The sequence below is a fragment of the Nelumbo lutea genome, chromosome 6 (assembly GCF_056320005.1).
Source record: "Nelumbo lutea isolate HS-2025 chromosome 6, American lotus-T2T, whole genome shotgun sequence".
Taxonomy (NCBI): domain Eukaryota; kingdom Viridiplantae; phylum Streptophyta; class Magnoliopsida; order Proteales; family Nelumbonaceae; genus Nelumbo; species Nelumbo lutea.
Window position 1 is genome coordinate 5538395 of NC_142689.1, and position 17741 is coordinate 5556135.

General features: G+C 36.4%; 1 protein-coding gene across 2 annotated transcripts; it reads left to right on the forward strand.

Annotated features, from left to right (window-relative positions):
• The first annotated feature begins 1327 nt into the window (after positions 1 to 1327).
• On the forward strand, positions 1328 to 15940 carry LOC148847005 (DEAD-box ATP-dependent RNA helicase 15-like). Of its 2 annotated transcripts, none has more exons than XM_088950144.1 (12): positions 1328 to 1463; positions 1563 to 1681; positions 1934 to 2034; positions 7432 to 7604; positions 7765 to 7996; positions 8099 to 8217; positions 9417 to 9473; positions 9561 to 9745; positions 11561 to 11705; positions 11796 to 11879; positions 14504 to 14567; positions 15627 to 15940. In XM_088950144.1, exons 2-12 carry the CDS (start codon positions 1566 to 1568, stop codon positions 15635 to 15637), a joined length of 1287 nt encoding a protein of 428 aa, XP_088806270.1. In that variant the 5' UTR covers positions 1328 to 1463; positions 1563 to 1565; the 3' UTR covers positions 15638 to 15940. The 2 variants fall into 2 exon arrangements, with proteins under 2 accessions (XP_088806270.1, XP_088806271.1); XM_088950145.1 differs by having other exon boundaries at positions 1329 to 1463; positions 7298 to 7604.
• Positions 15941 to 17741: the final 1801 nt, after the last annotated feature.

The following is a 17741-nucleotide window of genomic DNA, read 5'->3' on the forward strand; positions in this document are numbered from 1 at the left end:
CAAAAGTTTAGGGGAGGTATTTGTTATAATGAAACCATAGGGAAGGTTTTTATTATTGCTAGAAGTTTCAATGGAGGTTTTTGCATTAAACTTTGTTCAAAACAGAGTAGTTGCTGAAAGTTTAAATCTTAAACAACTTTTTATCTTAATTAGATTAAGAAAAAAATATCAAAAGAATTTTTAATTTGAGACCTTTTTCTAATTAATTTTTTATTCAAAACCTGTGTAAACACTTTTTCCTTGTATTGGGCTTTATTGGATTGTCTTCTCAATGTATCTCCATTCTTTGTTTTCCATTGTTTGTTTCCTTTAACATTTATCCATATGATGAAATCTTGGATAGGCATCTGTAGCAGAAAAAATAAAAGGGTTCCGATAATGAAGTAAGGGCATTACAAATCTTGCTTGTGGACAGATTCGTTTTGAAAATTTGAAGAATTAGCAATGGCAAAAAAGACTTTTGGATGATTCAGTTAAATATAAGTCATAGGCCCTGTTTGAGAACACTTAAAAGAAGTACTTTTAAGATTGGGATCACACATTAAATGGTTTTTAAGTACTTACGGGTGTTTGGTTAAAAAGAGGGTAATAAGTATTTGCTTTTAAAGAAGTATTTATTCAAAAAAGTGATTTGAAATTGGCTTTTTTTCCCAGTATTTTTAAAGAAGTACTTTTCTAAAAAATGGGATGAAACATTCCCTAATATTTTTATTGTAATACCTAAAATACCCCTACTCTCATTCTCTTATTTTTCTCCCCCTCTCTCTCTCTCTCTCTCTCTCTCTCTCCTTGTCTCTATCTCTTTGCCAACACAATGCCGGCGGCCAATGTATCGACTGGCAACTGGGGTGTACCAACGATGTCGATGGCCGATGCACCGAGCTTGATACCAAGCCATTGACGGTAGAAATAGTGCTGACCATGAAGTGGGGTCCATGTGAACTCTCACTTGTCCACGTGTGAGTCCATGTGGGCTCTCAATTGTCATTAAGTGAGTCCACATGAAGTGAGGGCTAAAATTATCATTTGTGTCAATATAAACATTTATGGGGAAAATAACTTACCAAACATCTCCACCCCAATAAGTACTTAAAAATGTAATAAGTGAAGTGAAAAATAGATTACCAAACAACTTTAAGTAGTTATTAAAATAAGTACTTTTAAGAAGTAATTCTATGAAATAAATATTAATCATCAAACGAGTGCTTGGTCCATTTTAACGAGAGGGGAGGTTTTAGTATTTATGAGAATATGAAGGGTGGTTTAAGTCTTTTTTCCAAAAAAATCTAGAGAACTTATTAGTGGGTATATAAACAGTATGGGTTTACGGGCGTCTCTGTATCTCTCGCTCTCGCTCTCGCTTGTTCTTCCTAGGGTTTTTGGTTTTTGTGTTTTTCTATATCTATTTCTCTTCTTGCAGACTCGTTGAATAAACCCTAGTTTGACCTCTTTTGGGCTCAAAGGTAAGTTATCAGAAAATGCTTACAAGGTCCTTTCTCAACTTCAGTTTTGCTGGAGCCTGTTCAGCTTTTCTCGATTGAGACCTTGCAATTGGACTGCAGAAAATGGGAGAAACAAGAGAAAACGAGGCATACGAAGAAGAGCTTCTCGACTACGAGGAGGAGGAGGAGAAGGCTCCGGATTCCGTTGGAGCGAAAGGCACCGGCGAATCGGCAAAGAAGTAAGTTTGGAGGATTTTCTGTTCATTCATTATCTGTTTCACTCTTACATGCTAGCAGTAATGAAAAAAACTTATTTTTTCCTAATCAAGAAGCTGTCACTTATGTTTTGTAAATTTGATAGATTTCTGTGTTTCATTAGTTTTCTAGTTCAGAAAATGTATGCGTCGCGTTCATTAGCGTTGGTTTGAGAGATTCGATGTTTCGTTGTCTGACTTTTTCTAATTTTTTGTATCTCTTGTTTCCGGTGCCAGAGGTTACGTTGGAATTCACAGTTCTGGATTTAGAGATTTTCTTTTGAAGCCTGAGCTCCTTCGAGCTATTGTAGATTCAGGATTTGAGCACCCTTCAGAAGGTAAGCTGACAAATTGTTTATTTGGTTCTATAATTTTGGATGAAAAGAAAAGGAGAAAACATAAACTATAAAATTACGAAGCTCGATTTGCTTTGATCATTTACATGGATTAATTTGCCACTTTCTAGGACGCTGCTAACGACAGTTTGCTTGCTAAAGGCCATCTCGAAGCCCCAATGTTCAAATCATAACTAATTCCTACCAAATTTAACCATATTCGGTTTAACATGTACTTGTGCTTCCTATGTGTCCATCATATGACCCACTTAGAAATATTGTTACATTCATCATTGCAATAGTTAAGTTACGTTTGGACATTCCAATAGAAAAGCAGTCATTATGATAAAAATAGGATGCTTGATGATTTTATTGAGCAGAAAAGTGCCTTATATAGGCAGTACATTTAACAACTTAGCAAATAGCTAGGGATTACACCTGGACTATTAACGTCTACGTAGACCAAGTAAAACAAATGTAGAATAAACAAACTAATAACCACTTCTTAAATACTAGGACAGAGAAAACGATAAACTTGACAGCAAATAGACTTGGTCTAATGAAGACCACGTGACTCAACAATCCCTCCCTTAAACTGAAAGTTGTAAACCATCAGTTTAATGATGTAGCTTATAACTTTAAGCAGGATTCTCCAAAGTGGAAACACCAAGGAATTTCCTTAGCTTCACAAACATAACCGTCTTGATGGATTTGGTTAGGATATCAGCAACTTGATTTTCACTTTTGCAGTAAATAAGATCAATGACCCCTTCCTTTGTGAGCTTTCTTAAGTAGTGATACTTCACATCTATATGTTTGCTTCTACCATGAAGAACAAGATTTAGAGTGTTTGATAGAAGAGGTGCTATAACAATAGATCATTGCAGGTCCTTGTTGCTTGAAGCTGAGCTCGTCAAGTATTTTCTTCAACCAGATGGCTTGGTAGGCACATGTAGTGGCAGCTACAAATTCAGCTTCGGTAGTTGATAAAGTAATAATTGGCTGCTTCTTTGATGACCATGAAACAGCCGTTGATCCCAGCATAAAAACATTACCAGAAGCGTTCTTCCGATCATCTAAATCTCCAGCATAATCACTATCGGTGAACCCGATCAAATCTGACTTTTCTCCCCTTTTGTAGAACAACCCAAAATCCACAGTACCCTTTAAATATCGAACGATCCTCTTGGCAGCTAGGAAATGTAGTTCTTTTGGATTTTCCATGTATTTGCTAATAAGACTCACAACATGCATGATATATGACCTTGTTGTTGTCAAATACATCAAACTTCCTACAATTTGTTTGTAGAAAGTTCCATCAATCTTCTTTCCTTTAGGATTTTTCATAAGCTTCAACCCAACTTCTAATGGTGTGGTAATAAGATTGCAATTGCCCATTTGAAACCTGTTTAGAATGTCTCGCACATATTTCTTTTGAGAAATAAATATCCCATCAACAGATTGCACTACTTATAAGCCAAGGAAATAATGCATCAGTCCAAGATCAGTCATAGCAAATTCTAGCATCATGGACTTCTTAAAATTTTCCAACATGGCTTTATCATTTCCCGTATAAATCAAATCATCTACATATAAACATGCAATAAGCAATTTTTCCTCGTCTTCCTTTTTTGTGTAAAGAGTATGCTCATATGGACATTTTTGGAAGCCTTCTTTATGGAAATAAGCATCTATACAATTATACCAAGCTCTAGGTGCTTGTTTTAGTCCATATAGAGCATTTTTTCAATCTATAAACTTTATGTTCACTACCAACTTTTACATAGCCAGGGGGTTGATCAATAAATACCTGCTCTTGCAAATCTCCATGTAAGAATGCCAACTTCATATCTAGTTGGTAGATTGGCCATGAGTTTTGAGCAGCCAATGCAATCACTAATCTGATTGTATCATGTCTGGCAACAGGAGCAAAAATTTATTTGTAATCCACACCAAACTCTTGTTTGTAGCCCTTGACCACCAATCGTGCCTTGTACTTGTCAATTTCACCATTCTCCTTCAACTTCATCTTATAAACCCGCTTGACACCGATTGTTTTTTGCCCTTTTGGAAGAGTTGATAACTCCCAATTGTTTCTTTCTATGGATGCAATTTCATCATCCATTGCCTTTTGCCACTTTTCTTCTTTGACTGCTTCTTCAAAAATTACAGGATCACAATCTGAAAATAGAGCAAAGTGTGTAAGTGGGTCATCGGATTTGATCAATTCCAGCTACTTCATAATCAGTCATCCATGCAGGTCTTTTTCGTACACGTTGAGGCCTTTGACCTTCATCTACTTCAGCTGTTGTTGCAGGTGGACTATGGACATCTGGTGGAAAATTTTGATTGGTTGTTGGCTGTTGCACATTTGCAATAGACTGCTGCCTTTTCTCATCATCTTCACCATCAAAATCTGCTAGAATTTGTTGTGTTGAGTTCACTCCATAGCTAAAACTTTGCTTCATCAAAAACATCTCGACTGATAATGATCTTCTTAGTGTTAGGATTATACAGCTTGTAAGCTGTATATGAGCATATGCATATACTGCATTTTTCTCCCTTGTCGTCTAGCTTTCTCTTCTTTTCATCTGAAATATGAGCATATGCAATACACCCAAAAATTCTGAAGTAATGAATTGTTGGTTTTCGTCCACTCCATGCTTCCTCCGGTGTCATATTTTGAACATCTAGTGTGGGGCTTCTATTCAAAATATCAATGCTCCAATTGATTGCTTCGGGCCAAAAATTCTTTGGAATGCCACTCCTTAGCAAAAGACTTCGCACCATATTCAAAATAGTGTGATTTTTCCTCTCGCAAACTCCATGTTGTTGAGGCGTGTATGCTGCTGTAAGTTGCCTCTTGATGTGAGTTGTATTCCCCACCACGATTAGTGCGAAGTATTTTTATTGGGTTGCCAACTTCTTTCTCGACAAGCACTTTAAAATGTTTAAAGGCTGCCAAAGCTTTAGATTTTTCCTGTAAAAAATACACCCATGTTTTTCAACTAAAATCATCAATAAAGGTGATTATGTATTTTTTACCTCCATTAGACTATGGATTTATTGGTTCGCAAAGGTCAGAACGGACCAGCTCCAAAGCTTTCTTTGCTCTCCATGATTTTCCTTGCTGAAATTGATTTTGGTGTTGTTTGCTAATAACACATTCTTCACAAACTTGTTGAGGGCATTCGATATGAGGAAGCCCAGTCACTATATTTTTTTGTTGCAATGTCTTGAGTCCACCAAAGTTTAGATGCCCATAACGAAAATGCCATAGCCATGCCACATCTTTCAATCTTGCAGATAAGCATGAATGAGCAGTATTGTGGAGATACAATGGGAACATTCAATTCGCGGTCATGTTGACTTGAGCAATTAATCCCAACTTTTCATCTCTAATTTGACAAACTCCACCCTTAATAGACACTTCGTACCCCTTTTCTTGCAATTGACCGATACTTAGCAGGTTGGTTTTCAAATCTAGAATAAAAAGAACATTGGAAATTGTTTGAGTAGCACCTCCTTTGGTTTGAGTAGTTACCTGTCCTTTTCCCATGACTGAGACTTTAGAGTTGTCTCCAAACTTCACATTATCTCGAAAGGATTCATCTAAGGTAGAGAATGCAGACTTGTCTCCATACATATGATTGCTGCAGCCTGTGTCTAGGTACCACAAATTCTTATTGGTCTTTTCCTTTGCATGCCAAACCATCAACAATGATACTTCTTCTTCCTTTTCCGCAAAGTTAGAGTTCTCACCATGTCCATAGGACAAATTAGTTTGACATTTTGACTGATAATGCCCATATTTATGACATTTATAGCACTCAACATTAGACTTTTCTGCGGATTTTGGTTTATAAGTAGTTGAATGATGGCCTCCTCTTCCTCTACTCCTTCCATGAGGTTGATTATCCTGGTGCTGGTACTGTTGTTGATTTCCACGATCATGATTTCCTCAGCCTCTGCCTTTACGACATCCTCTATCAGCTCTACTTGGTGTAGAATGATTTTCGGTTGAGGCCTTCAATGCTTGTTCCTCCTTTTCTTGTTGATTAACTTTCTTCTCATGTACCAACAAAGATCCTTGTAGTTCATCAATTGAAAAATTATCAAGATCTTTTGATTCTTCAATTGAACAAACCACATAATTGAATTTTGGTGTCATTAAGCATAGTATCCTCAATCTTTTCACCATGGACACACATCTTGTTGATAATCGCCATTGTTCTTGAGAAAAAATCAGACACGGACTCTCCCGACTTCATTCGAAGCATTTCGAACTCTGAGCGAAGTGCTTGAAACTGCTGCTTTTTTGCCTCCGTTGATCCCTGAAATTTTTTCTTCATAGAATCCCAAATCTGCCTGGATGTTTCTTTGTTGAGAATAGTCTCCAAGATTGAACGATCAATTGCTTGAAAGAGGTAGTTCTTTGCCTTCAAATCTTTAAGCTTCAGTCTTTCTAGCTCTATTTTTTGGGCATCTGTGAGTGCTCGGCCATCTTCAGGTGCTGCTACACCATACTCTACTACATTCCAATACTCTTTAGACCTCAAGAAATTTTCCATCAACATGTTTCAATGGTCATAGTGACCATCAAAACGTGGAATGGCAGGCTGCAAAAAATTATCGGAAGCCATCTGATACTACACAAAGGAACAGGTGAAATAAAAACAAAGCTACTGCTGTACGCACTCCTATCTCACCTACACTCTTTCCTTTTTTTTGACTATTCCTCACTTTTTATCAGGTGGGGTTTTACTTCCGAAAATGGCTCCCAAAAAAACTCACTATTTTACTGACCAAGCTCTGATACCACTGATAAAAATAGGATGCTTGATGATTTTATTGAACAGAAAAGTGCCTTATATAGGCAGTACATCTAACACCTTAGCAAATAGCTAGGGATTACAACTGGACTATTAACGTCTACGTAGACCAAGTAAAACAAATGTAGAATAAACAAACTAATAACCACTTCCTAAATGCTACGACAGAGAAAACGATGAACTTGATAGCAAATAGACTTGGTCTAATGAAGACCACGTGACTCAACACATTATGCAAATGGCATTCATTTGCGGCTTTATTGGATGTTTATTGGTGCAAATTGACTCATCCACTCTTACTTGAAAAATGAAGCCTTTAATGGTGTATTACATGTTTGTGGATTTCTTATTAACATTGGAGGTTATTTGTTGGTTACATTTTCTTCTGACATGATTTAGTTGTACTCATGAACTGTTTTATTTGCTGACTTCAGGTAATATACTATTTCCATTATCCTGATTTTGGAGGAGAAAACTTGTTGGTAAACCTTTCCATTAAAAGGATCTGGAAGATCATTTGTTTCTTACTGAGGTTCCTAGACTCCAATTTTGTTTGGTTCTCCATCAGTGCAACACGAGTGCATCCCTCAGGCCATCCTAGGGATGGATGTCATCTGCCAAGCAAAGTCTGGGATGGGTAAAACTGCAGTGTTCGTCCTCTCTACCCTGCAGCAAATTGAGCCTGTTGCTGGTCAAGTTGCTGCGCTTGTTTTATGCCATACGCGGGAGTTGGCTTACCAGGTTATGGTCTACCTCTTATACTTTGTTGTTGATGTTGTGGTCTAAAGCCGATTAGAAAAACCTTGCAGTCTAATTAAAGTGACTGCTTTCTCTGCATTTTGTGAATTAAAGACTTCCAGTCTACTTCCCAGTTCCTACTAATACTTGTAAACACTGGCAGATTTGTCATGAATTTGAGCGTTTCAGCACATATTTGCCTGACCTTAAAGTTGCTGTCTTCTATGGTGGTGTTAATATCAAAATCCACAAGGAAATGCTCAAGAATGAGTGTCCTCATATTGTGGTTGGCACGCCTGGGAGAATACTTGCTCTAGCTAGAGACAAAGACCTTGCATTGAAGAATGTGAGGCATTTCATCCTTGATGAATGTGACAAGATGCTTGAATCACTTGGTATGATTTCATGATTTAAGTTGCTTCATCGTGTGATCTGCAACCTCAATTCATATATGTATGCCCTTTTTGGATGTTTCATCCCATGGTTGTTTTATGTAGACATGCGGAGAGATGTGCAAGAGATTTTCAAGATGACTCCTCACGATAAGCAAGTGATGATGTTTTCTGCGACACTCAGCAAGGAGATTCGCCCTGTCTGCAAGAAATTTATGCAAGATGTAATGTTTTATTGCTAGTATACCTCAAAATATAATCATAGTTGAATAGTAAATACTAAATAGCTTGATATTTAGGCTCTCTGTGTTACTGTTTCGAGGTCCTGAAAATATAATCATAGTTGAGGGTTACATTTAACTGTGTGCAAGTGTGCCTAATCAGAGGTTGATCGCTATAAATTTTTAGCTTGTAGGGGTTGCCTTCTTAAGTTCATCAGGTTGGTTGTATCTTTTAGAGGCATGCATTCTGTAGGCTCCGTATTTCTTCATGTGCCTCCTTATTTCTATAGTTTCACTTAGGTCACAGATTTGTGAAAATGGTATAAACTCTTGTTGAGATGATAAGTGAGGTGCACTCATGGGTAATAAACAAGTATCAGTAGTGGTACATTTCATTTCAAAACAGATGGACTGGAACTGGAATATAGAGTTTTGTGTGTTTGTGCCAGTGATTTAAAAGGCGCACCTAGGCGCACAGGCGAGGCGCATGCCTGGTGCGCCTAGGCGTGCGCCTTGCGCCTCAGCCCAGGCATGTGCCTTTTTAAACTTTTGTGCTTTTTTGCTGTTTTTTGTGCCTCAGCTCAGCCCACGCCCCAATTTGCCAATGTTGTTGATTCATTCATTGCAATAAAATATCTTCTTAAAAGGCAATGAAAGTTATAAAATCATTATTTTTTATGTGAGAAATAAGAATTTCAGACCCTAACATAGACTTGTTTGGGCTTGCCTCGAGGGGCGTGGTACAAAGGTGACTCATAGAATCAAGAATGCAATATGTTTTACATCACATTAGCTACTTGATGCAATGCAATGAAGGAGAAAAAGAGATTGTGGGTTTTACATGCTTGAAAATGCTTTATATGTTTGTTTTTATTTTTAAATTTTATTTTGAATACACTTTACATGTTATATTTATGTATTTAAATTTTAGATAATAAGTTTTTTAAAACATTTATTTTAAAATTTAAGTTTATATTTTTTTATTAACATTATGCTTAATATTTTTTGATTTTTTTTGGCTTTTTTTTGACTTTTTAGCTTTTTTTTTTGTAAATTTGTGCCTTTCTTAAAAATGTTGTGCCTCGCCTTGCGCCTTGCACTTTTAAAACTCTGGTTTGTGCATCATTCTTCTGGTTATGGGTTCAATTAGCTTTAAGGATTTGCACCTAATCTGCTTTGATCTGACATTTGTTCCTTTTCAGCCAATGGAAATTTATGTAGATGATGAAGCCAAGTTGACACTACATGGTCTTGTGCAGGTAGAACTTGTAATCAGGATATCGTTTGTATTTGTAATGCATATTTTCTTTTTTTTTTCTTCTCCAATTTATAATTTTTGCTTGCAGCACTACATCAAACTGACTGAGTCAGAAAAGAACCGCAAGTTGAATGATCTGCTTGATGCATTGGATTTCAATCAAGTAGTTATATTTGTCAAAAGTGTTAACAGAGCAGCTGAGCTGAACAAATTACTTGTGGAGTGTAACTTCCCATCCATCTGCATCCATTCTGGAATGTCACAGGAAGAAAGGTTTGTCATTATGTTGGAAACCTGGTGCTTTTTCTTGTAGTAAACAACTAAACTTGTTTGCATTTCCATATAAATTTCTAGCTTCTGTTGGTTACTTTTTTTCTCAGTTAATGACTTTCGTGCAATGTGTGTGTTCCATTAACTATTAAAAGAAACAAACAAATACCATTTGATATCTGAAGCCTTTAAGGGTTGTTTGACAACATGGTTGGTTTTGTTTTTGAAAACAAAAACAACTCCCATATCAGCAAAAACAATACAATTTTGCTGATGTGGCAGTTGTTTTTGTTTTCAAAAACAATACCAAACATGTTGTCGAACACCCCCTTAGTTGTTGCGGGTAGGATCTCGACAAAATGTCCTCTAAACAAGCAACAAGAATACAACTGAACTGTGATTCCTAATACTAAATAGAATGAAAACCAAATTCACAAATCAACCTCCAAGGGTAGGAATACAAAATGTCTAACATCAAGCTAACTACAGGAGTAATGAAACTGAGTGATGGATGAACATGCTGAGAGCTTCAAATGCTTGAATAGTTGAGTTCTTGAAGCACTTTGGTATGATCCAAATCTGTTTGCTTTCACTCTTACTTTGAAATTGTTTTATATGCTGTGCTTGTGTAGTTTGACTTGAGCTAACATGGTTTTATAACATTTATTTATTTAGTTATTTTTTTAATTTATACATGCATATTTTATGTGTTAATTTTTTTATCAAAGCTTTGCCACTTGCTTCATCAGGGTGTTAAAAACAGTGCTTCCCAATCCACTGACACACACACACAAAAGAAAAAGAAAAAATATACATCAACGAATGGTGATACTTACTGTCTATTTTTGACACTGTTTTGTTATGCATGTTTTGGATAACTTTAGTGTATAGTGAATATGGTGACATGTGTGGAAATCTGTTCTTTTGACTTTATTGATAGAAGCTTATTTACTCTCAGTACCTCATAAATCATTTTTCCTTTTGCAAGTTTAGATCAAATCGTTATTCATAAAAAAAAAGTTTGGATCAAATCATATTACAGTGAAGCTCATGGCAATTAATTGAGTTTGGATTAGGCAATGATGGCATTCTACGAGAATAGAGCTGTTTGAGTTTGTTGAAAGAGAAAAACCTTCAAAATGATTAGATTTTTATTTAAACAAGAGATTGTAACACCTAAGAGGAGCAAATTTTGTCTTGTTATCTAATTCAATAAAGCTGATGGTGTCTTTATTGGTAACTCTTAGCCATGCATTCCAGTGGTCCACCCCCCTTAACTTGACTCATTCAAGTGTAGGGGTTTCCATATTTTCTTGTCATCAATAAATCCTCTTTGATCATTGGTTGCTATATAAAAAGAGGTCTTGAGGTTTGGAAAATCTTTGAAGCAATAAATAAGTAGTTACTCAAGTAGGGGTATGTTTAGGCAAGCCATAATATGGTTAAAAAGATACAAGTATCTCTTCTCTCTCTCTCTCTCTCTCTCTCTCTCTCTCTCTCTCGGATGGGGTGAGGGAGCTGGGGAGATTCTGCACCTCAGGCACAGGACCACCCTCATGTCCTAGGTGCTTCACCTCCATCATGTAGGTATTAAACTTTGTTTTCTGTTAAATGATATTCTGTCGGGCCAAATTGTAGGTGTTTTTTCCTCTTTTGGGAAAGTATAGCTATTATATTTGATTTGAGAGTTAGATCTGCCACTAAAAGAATTTTTTGTAAGTTGGTTAGGTAGACTGTCTACATTCAAAGCTTGGTTGGTAAGCTGATAAAGGTGTATATCTCATCAAATCTTTCTGAAATGGGCTTTGGTATGTGTAGGTTGACACGGTACAAGGGTTTCAAGGAGGGGCACAAAAGGATTCTTGTGGCAACGGATTTGGTTGGCAGGGGAATAGATATTGAACGTGTAAACATAGTTATCAATTATGACATGCCTGATTCTGCTGACACATATTTACATAGGGTTTGTTCATCATTTGCTTCTTTCATTTTCTTTTCTTTTCCTGCAATCTCTATTATGATGGCCCATTGAAATCTAACTTTTTTTTTGCAGGTTGGTAGGGCTGGTCGTTTTGGGACCAAGGGACTTGCAATCACTTTTGTATCATCTGCTGCTGACTCTGATGTTCTTAATCAGGTTTGTTTCCTCTTCCATGGTAGTGGGTTTCATAATCATTTTGTCTCTTTGGCTCCGTTTGTTTGCGATACAAACGCCGAACCGGGGTATTTATGTACTCCGGTTCGCGTTTGCGAGCGTTTGTTTGATATGTAAAAAAGTAATGATTATCAGAGCAAAAATGTATTTTCTGACACTTTGTACTCTAAGAGAGCATTATTGTACCATACAGTTATGTGTTTAACTTTTTGACCAAAGGTAAGGCATTGGAGCATAAACAGTTTAAAATGTGAACCGTGTTTTGCATCCATGAACCAAAAAATGGGTAAATATGTAGTGTACATATTTGCATTTGCATTGCAACCAAACGCAGCCTTTGTTACAGCATGTGTGATATGTTCTCTTGTTTGCATCAATCAACCTTGTCAAAAGCAAATGCTTCGGTGATTATTGGTTCCATAACTTATGGCTGGGCTATAAATTGCCTAAAATAAGAAACTCGATGCCTACCTAGTTTGGTTTTCAGATTACTATCCTATGGCCTAGTTTGGTGATACAAAAGGTTGTATTGTGCATCTGTAAATGAGCACTGCATTAATAAGTTTGCACGGAAATGCTTTTGTAATTAACCTTGTTGTTCCTTGCTTGACACAAATGGTTTATGAAGTTTTTCTGATTATAAACTGGCGTTAACCGTTTTCTCTTTATTCAGTATACTTTGGATCAATGACTAAAGGCAAATGCTTATGGCATTTTTCAACTTTCCTGATCCTGACTTTGATCAATTTGAGGATTCTGAAAATTATTTTCTAGTTTTCTGGTCAATATTTAATTTAATCACCTGTGTGAAGAGTGCAATCTTCTCTTTCACTTCCCTGAATTTATCTCTACTTGGACTTGGAAGATGGAATCTATAAAGAGAGTTCCAAGCCCTCATGTTGAATCTATGGATAAAGTCATTTTAGTTAAATTTTTAGAAAAGAAATAATGGAATAAAAGTTTGTTTTGAATTATAAACTGGCGTTAACCATTTTATCTTTATTCGATGTGCTTTGGATCTATGACAATGCAAATGGTTATGACGATTTTCATGTTTCCTGATCCTGACTTTGATCAATTTGAGGATTCTGAAGATTATTTTCTAGTTTTTTGGTCAATATTTAATTTAATCACCTGTGTGCAGAGTGTGGTCTTCTCATTCTCTTCTCTGAATTTATCTCTAGTTGGACTTGGAATAAAGTCATTTTAGTTAAACTTTTAGAAAAGAAATAATGGAATAAAAGTTTGTTTTGAAGTTACATGCTGACAAGAGTGTGTGTTTCCTTTTCTCATTTTTCTCTTTTTTAAGTTGTTATTCTTTCTTCTTGCTCTTCTCTATTCTTTTATATATTTTAGAACCAAAGCGATTTGACCTCCATTTTCTTTCAATTACATCAGATCTGAATTAATTCTTTGCCCACAATATAATATTTACACCCTAGTGGTCTTTTTCAGTATAATCATACATCATCTATTTCATACTCTTAGTCATAGGTAGGGTGATGTCTAGCCTTTTCTTGTGTTTTCTTTTCTGTGCTGTCTGAACCAGTGATGTTGTTGCCAACTGACAATTTCATATATTGAAGGATTTTCAGTGGATAGTTAAGGTTTTTAAGTGGTTTGTGTTCTGGTTTATTGATCTCAGATGGAGGATGCTTGTTTTTTTATGAATTCTGGCTTTCCAGAACTTGAATTCTTTGTGACTCCTTTTGGGGGGTGGAGTTTTGGTCTTCTCATTTTCTTTGTTTCTTTCTAATATAGAATTTATATGTTCTGATATATCAACAAGATTTATATGCTACATACTTTTTTAGTACTCAAGAAAATGCTGAATTCTGTCTGTAGCAAAACATGCTGAAATCTGAATTTGACACTAACCACTTGTGATAAACTGGGCATATATTGAGTGGAAAGGCAAAACAGCGGCCCCATTTATAATGATAAAGGTTATGGTGATTTTGTGTTTTAAAGCTCTTATTTTTTTTATTAGTTTTGGTATGCCTCATCCTTGGGGCATTTGATCCCTTTCAATGTTTGTTAAAGTAAATAAAGGGTGATTGGGGTGCATCCCAATTTTTTGACCCAAGGTATCTTTTAGCACATTGCAGGTTCAACATGTTGCCCTTTTGTTATGTTGGGATAACGATATGGGTGCCAAGTATTTACGTGTCTGAAGGATCTAACACATCAACCTCTGAAAAGTCATGGCACAGGGCATGTCATAAATAATATTTAATTGATTAGACAATTTATGACATTATTAGAAGTAAGATCAGAGTGTTGACACCCTTACATAGTATCTTTGCTTACAAAAGTTAAAATGCGAAGTTTTGTTGCTGAACTTAAGCTTGTAGCATGATCAGATGTTACAAGAGTTTTGACGAAGTTACAGGTGCTGATACTTTGTCCAAATGTTGGCATTGGCCGACCCTCTTGTTATCAAGCATATATAACCTTGATGTTTGTTTAGCAGTCACTTCAAGTTTGCAAAGACTAGGCAGTTATTTATGTGACTACTAATGTCCATTCTCTAGCTAGCTTTTCTGACAAAAATATTGATCTACCTAATTTACACATAACCTCATCTTTTTGGTTGTCTACTGCAGGTTCAAGAGAGGTTTGAAGTGGACATAAAAGAACTCCCAGAGCAAATAGATACATCCACATACAGTAATTGTTTTTACCTTCTTTGGTTGCTTTTATGCCTTTTCACTGCTGGTACTTTTCTCCTGGACCTGTTGATCTGTCTTGCTTTTGGATGATAACAGCTGAAATGACTGAATTTTGGTAGTTGGGCTCTTTAATGGCTGAAGGTGCCAAGGCAATGCTAGGCGACTGGGGGGCGCCTTGTCACCTAGTCGCCTAGGCGATGGATTTTTTTTATGTTAAAAACGTAGGCCCTACGGTAGTTCTCTAGGTACCATAATCATATTTTTTAATAATTATTCATGATTTACATATATAAGCATAAATTTCATATTAAAGTATAGAAAATCAACATATTTATGAGAAGAAAAGGAAGAAGGAAAATAAAATTCAAAAAATATAGGGGCTGAACCCTTATTTTTGTTATAGGAAAAGAAGAAAATAAAAAGTATTGGTAGTTGTAGAAGAAGAAGAAGAAGAAGAAGAATATATGAAAGAGGAAAATGTGCTGATTAGATAAAATTTTAAGTTCTTCCTTATTGGTTCAGGTTTTTAAGTCTTTGAGGGTTCAATACAGCATTTAGCAATGCTTGTGTTGATTAAACCCTAATAAATAAGAAAATAATAAAAATAGATTAGTATATAAACACACAAAATGATTATTTTAGTTTAATAATGTCTATTTTATAATTATAATCTCAAAAAAAGAATGAATAAAAAAGTATTTTATAGTAGGAAGTAGAATACTGCTTAGCGATTAGGCGAGGCGAACCTCAAAGGGCGCTTGTTGCCTAGGCGTCGCCTTGATAACTATGCTGAAGCTTTTAGGTTGATTACAATTATTTGTCTTCTGGAAGATCATTCAGTTCTGCTACTCCAGCGTATATCAAACAGAGTCCGTAACAAGAATGGGTTATGGGGATATCTAGTTGGATTGTAACTTCTCTTAAAATGGCATGGACTGATGGTGTTAAATGTTTTAGTACTCTACCCTTTTTTATTTTGTTTCTTGTTTGTCTTTTTGTCTTTTATTTATGCTTCTTGGATTTTATTTCTAACTGTTCTCCATATCCTACTTTGCAGTGCCATCATGAAGGCGCTCCAGTTCTCGTCATCTTATTCTTGCCTTTTGTAAATGGAAGGAGCGCACTTTGCTCTATTGGTGGTCTGTCTAGTAGACCTAACCACTACAAGACACAAATGCAGTTTCTTCATACTGACTGGTAGTTTTGTCTCCTATGTGCAACTGCAACCTGAGGTGGGCTTTGTGACAATAAAGTTTTGCCAAATGTCCTCATCGTGTAAACTATGTTTTTTTGTTGGGAATATGCTTGGTTCAGAATTAGGGAGCCGTTGGTTTAATCATTTCTGATAAATACTTAGAGATCCAAGTCCAACTGGTCTGTTCTGATTGCAAAAACAAATAAAATAAACTGCACGTTAAGTCGTTGAGACACGGTAGGTGGGCTGGGGGTTCCTTTTACTGAAGTGAAAGAACTTGTTGAATCGGCGCTTACACTTGAACCCTTTCCTCGTTAAATGACTGTCGGGGATTGCTGTTTTTTACATGGCCAAATTTTATGTGCGTGTAATGGCCGAATTCCGTGTAATGTGTTGTACAAATAGACCTACATATGAGTGGCGGACGAGTGAATGTCAGACTTGTTAGAGGTCCAATCGTAACTATAGATGGTGAAAATATAATATTTTACTAAATATAGTACTTGCAAATAAAAAAGTAAATTAAGACGTTTAAAATTAGAGTTTCTAGGCAACCCTTTGCCTTTAATATGAATAAAAAATAATATTTTTATATTAACTAAAATATAATAGCCGTTTTGGAAAAATATCAAAAAGGGCTGTGGTGGTCGTCTTCCTACTCTGCCTCTGTATACAAGCGAATGGATCATAAGATTCCGGTTGAATAATAACCAAAAATGCTCTTTATGTCCCATAAATCAAACCGGCGGTCGTGTCAGTGTTCATTTCCAATGGATAGAACCTTCTCAGTCCGCAATGCTTGCCAGAGGATCATAAGATTCTGGCCATTCCTTATCATTTTCTCATGGTGTGCAAAACGGGATACGAGCGGAGGGCTCATCCCTTTCCGATGCCGTCGGGGTGTTCTGCCTAAGTCTCATCGGGTTTTTGTCACGTGCACAGTGCAAGTCTCGCCGGCGTTCTGTCATGGCATTCTCACGAGCGGAGGGCTCAATCTTTCTAAAACTGCTTCCGATATTGAACCTGGAAGTCCCTTGATTGTCTTGCTCTGTGCAGAATAAAAGTTTGACTCCACGTCACAGCGAAAACGCCCCACCACCGGTTTGCTTTCTGGAACGTGAAGGGCATTTCCGGTTATTATTTGGCCGGAAGGCAAGAGGAGGAAGACGAGCAACAGTGTCACATTTCCCTTTCTTGATATTTTTCCAAAAAAGCTATTCTATTTTGATTAATGTATAAATATATTATTTTTTAATGATATTAAGGGCAAAAAGTTGCCCTTATCTGCTAAAAACCCAACAGTGCGATGCATTATTCTGTTCCTCTCAAATTGTACATTTGTACATGATTTGGTACTGGCATTTCAAATGGGATTCACAAAGATTAATAGCTTTGAAGTGGAAATCAGAAATCTGTATTGAGTGTGTAGTAATTCTCCGCAATTATTTTAATAAAATGCATTGAGTTCTTTTGGTCTACAATTCTAAAACACCCCTATATTTTGCAACTTTATTGTTGGTTCTGTCCATATTATCTAGGGAATGGTAACGTAACCTTTTTAAAGCAAGCGGAAAATGTGAACTTGCATTGATTAATAGTTCTAATTATCATCCTTTTAGAAACATAAGACTCCCCTTGTTAGAATTTGGTTTGGAGAAGTCATGGAGTGTATTGAATCTATTGATAGTGGTATTTTTAGAAACAAAATCCTCCGGTGTACGTGATAGTGGCATTTTTTAGAAACAAAACCCTCCCCCATAGTTTGCATAACCAATGAATCAATTTTTTGTATTAACTACCTCGTCATTCGGTCTGCTTTCAAGTGGTCGATGACTCAGAGGCCGAAGTAGAGAAGTTTGTTGGGTGAGGATCTGGATGCTGAGCTAACCAGGCCGAGCTGGGGGTAGGCTAGGTGTCGAGTTGATTGGGCCGAGCTGCATGTTAGGTGCCGAGCTGACCAAAGGGTTGAGTTGCATA

Bases quoted from the DNA above. Each gene is read 5' to 3' on its own strand.
- LOC148847005 (XM_088950144.1), top strand. From the start codon at position 1,566: ATGGGAGAAACAAGAGAAAACGAGGCATACGAAGAAGAGCTTCTCGAC. The intron at 9,474-9,560 runs GTAGAACTTGTA...TTTTGCTTGCAG, and splicing joins CACTACATGGTCTTGTGCAG to CACTACATCAAACTGACTGA. The intron at 9,746-11,560 runs GTTTGTCATTAT...TGGTATGTGTAG, and splicing joins GGAATGTCACAGGAAGAAAG to GTTGACACGGTACAAGGGTT.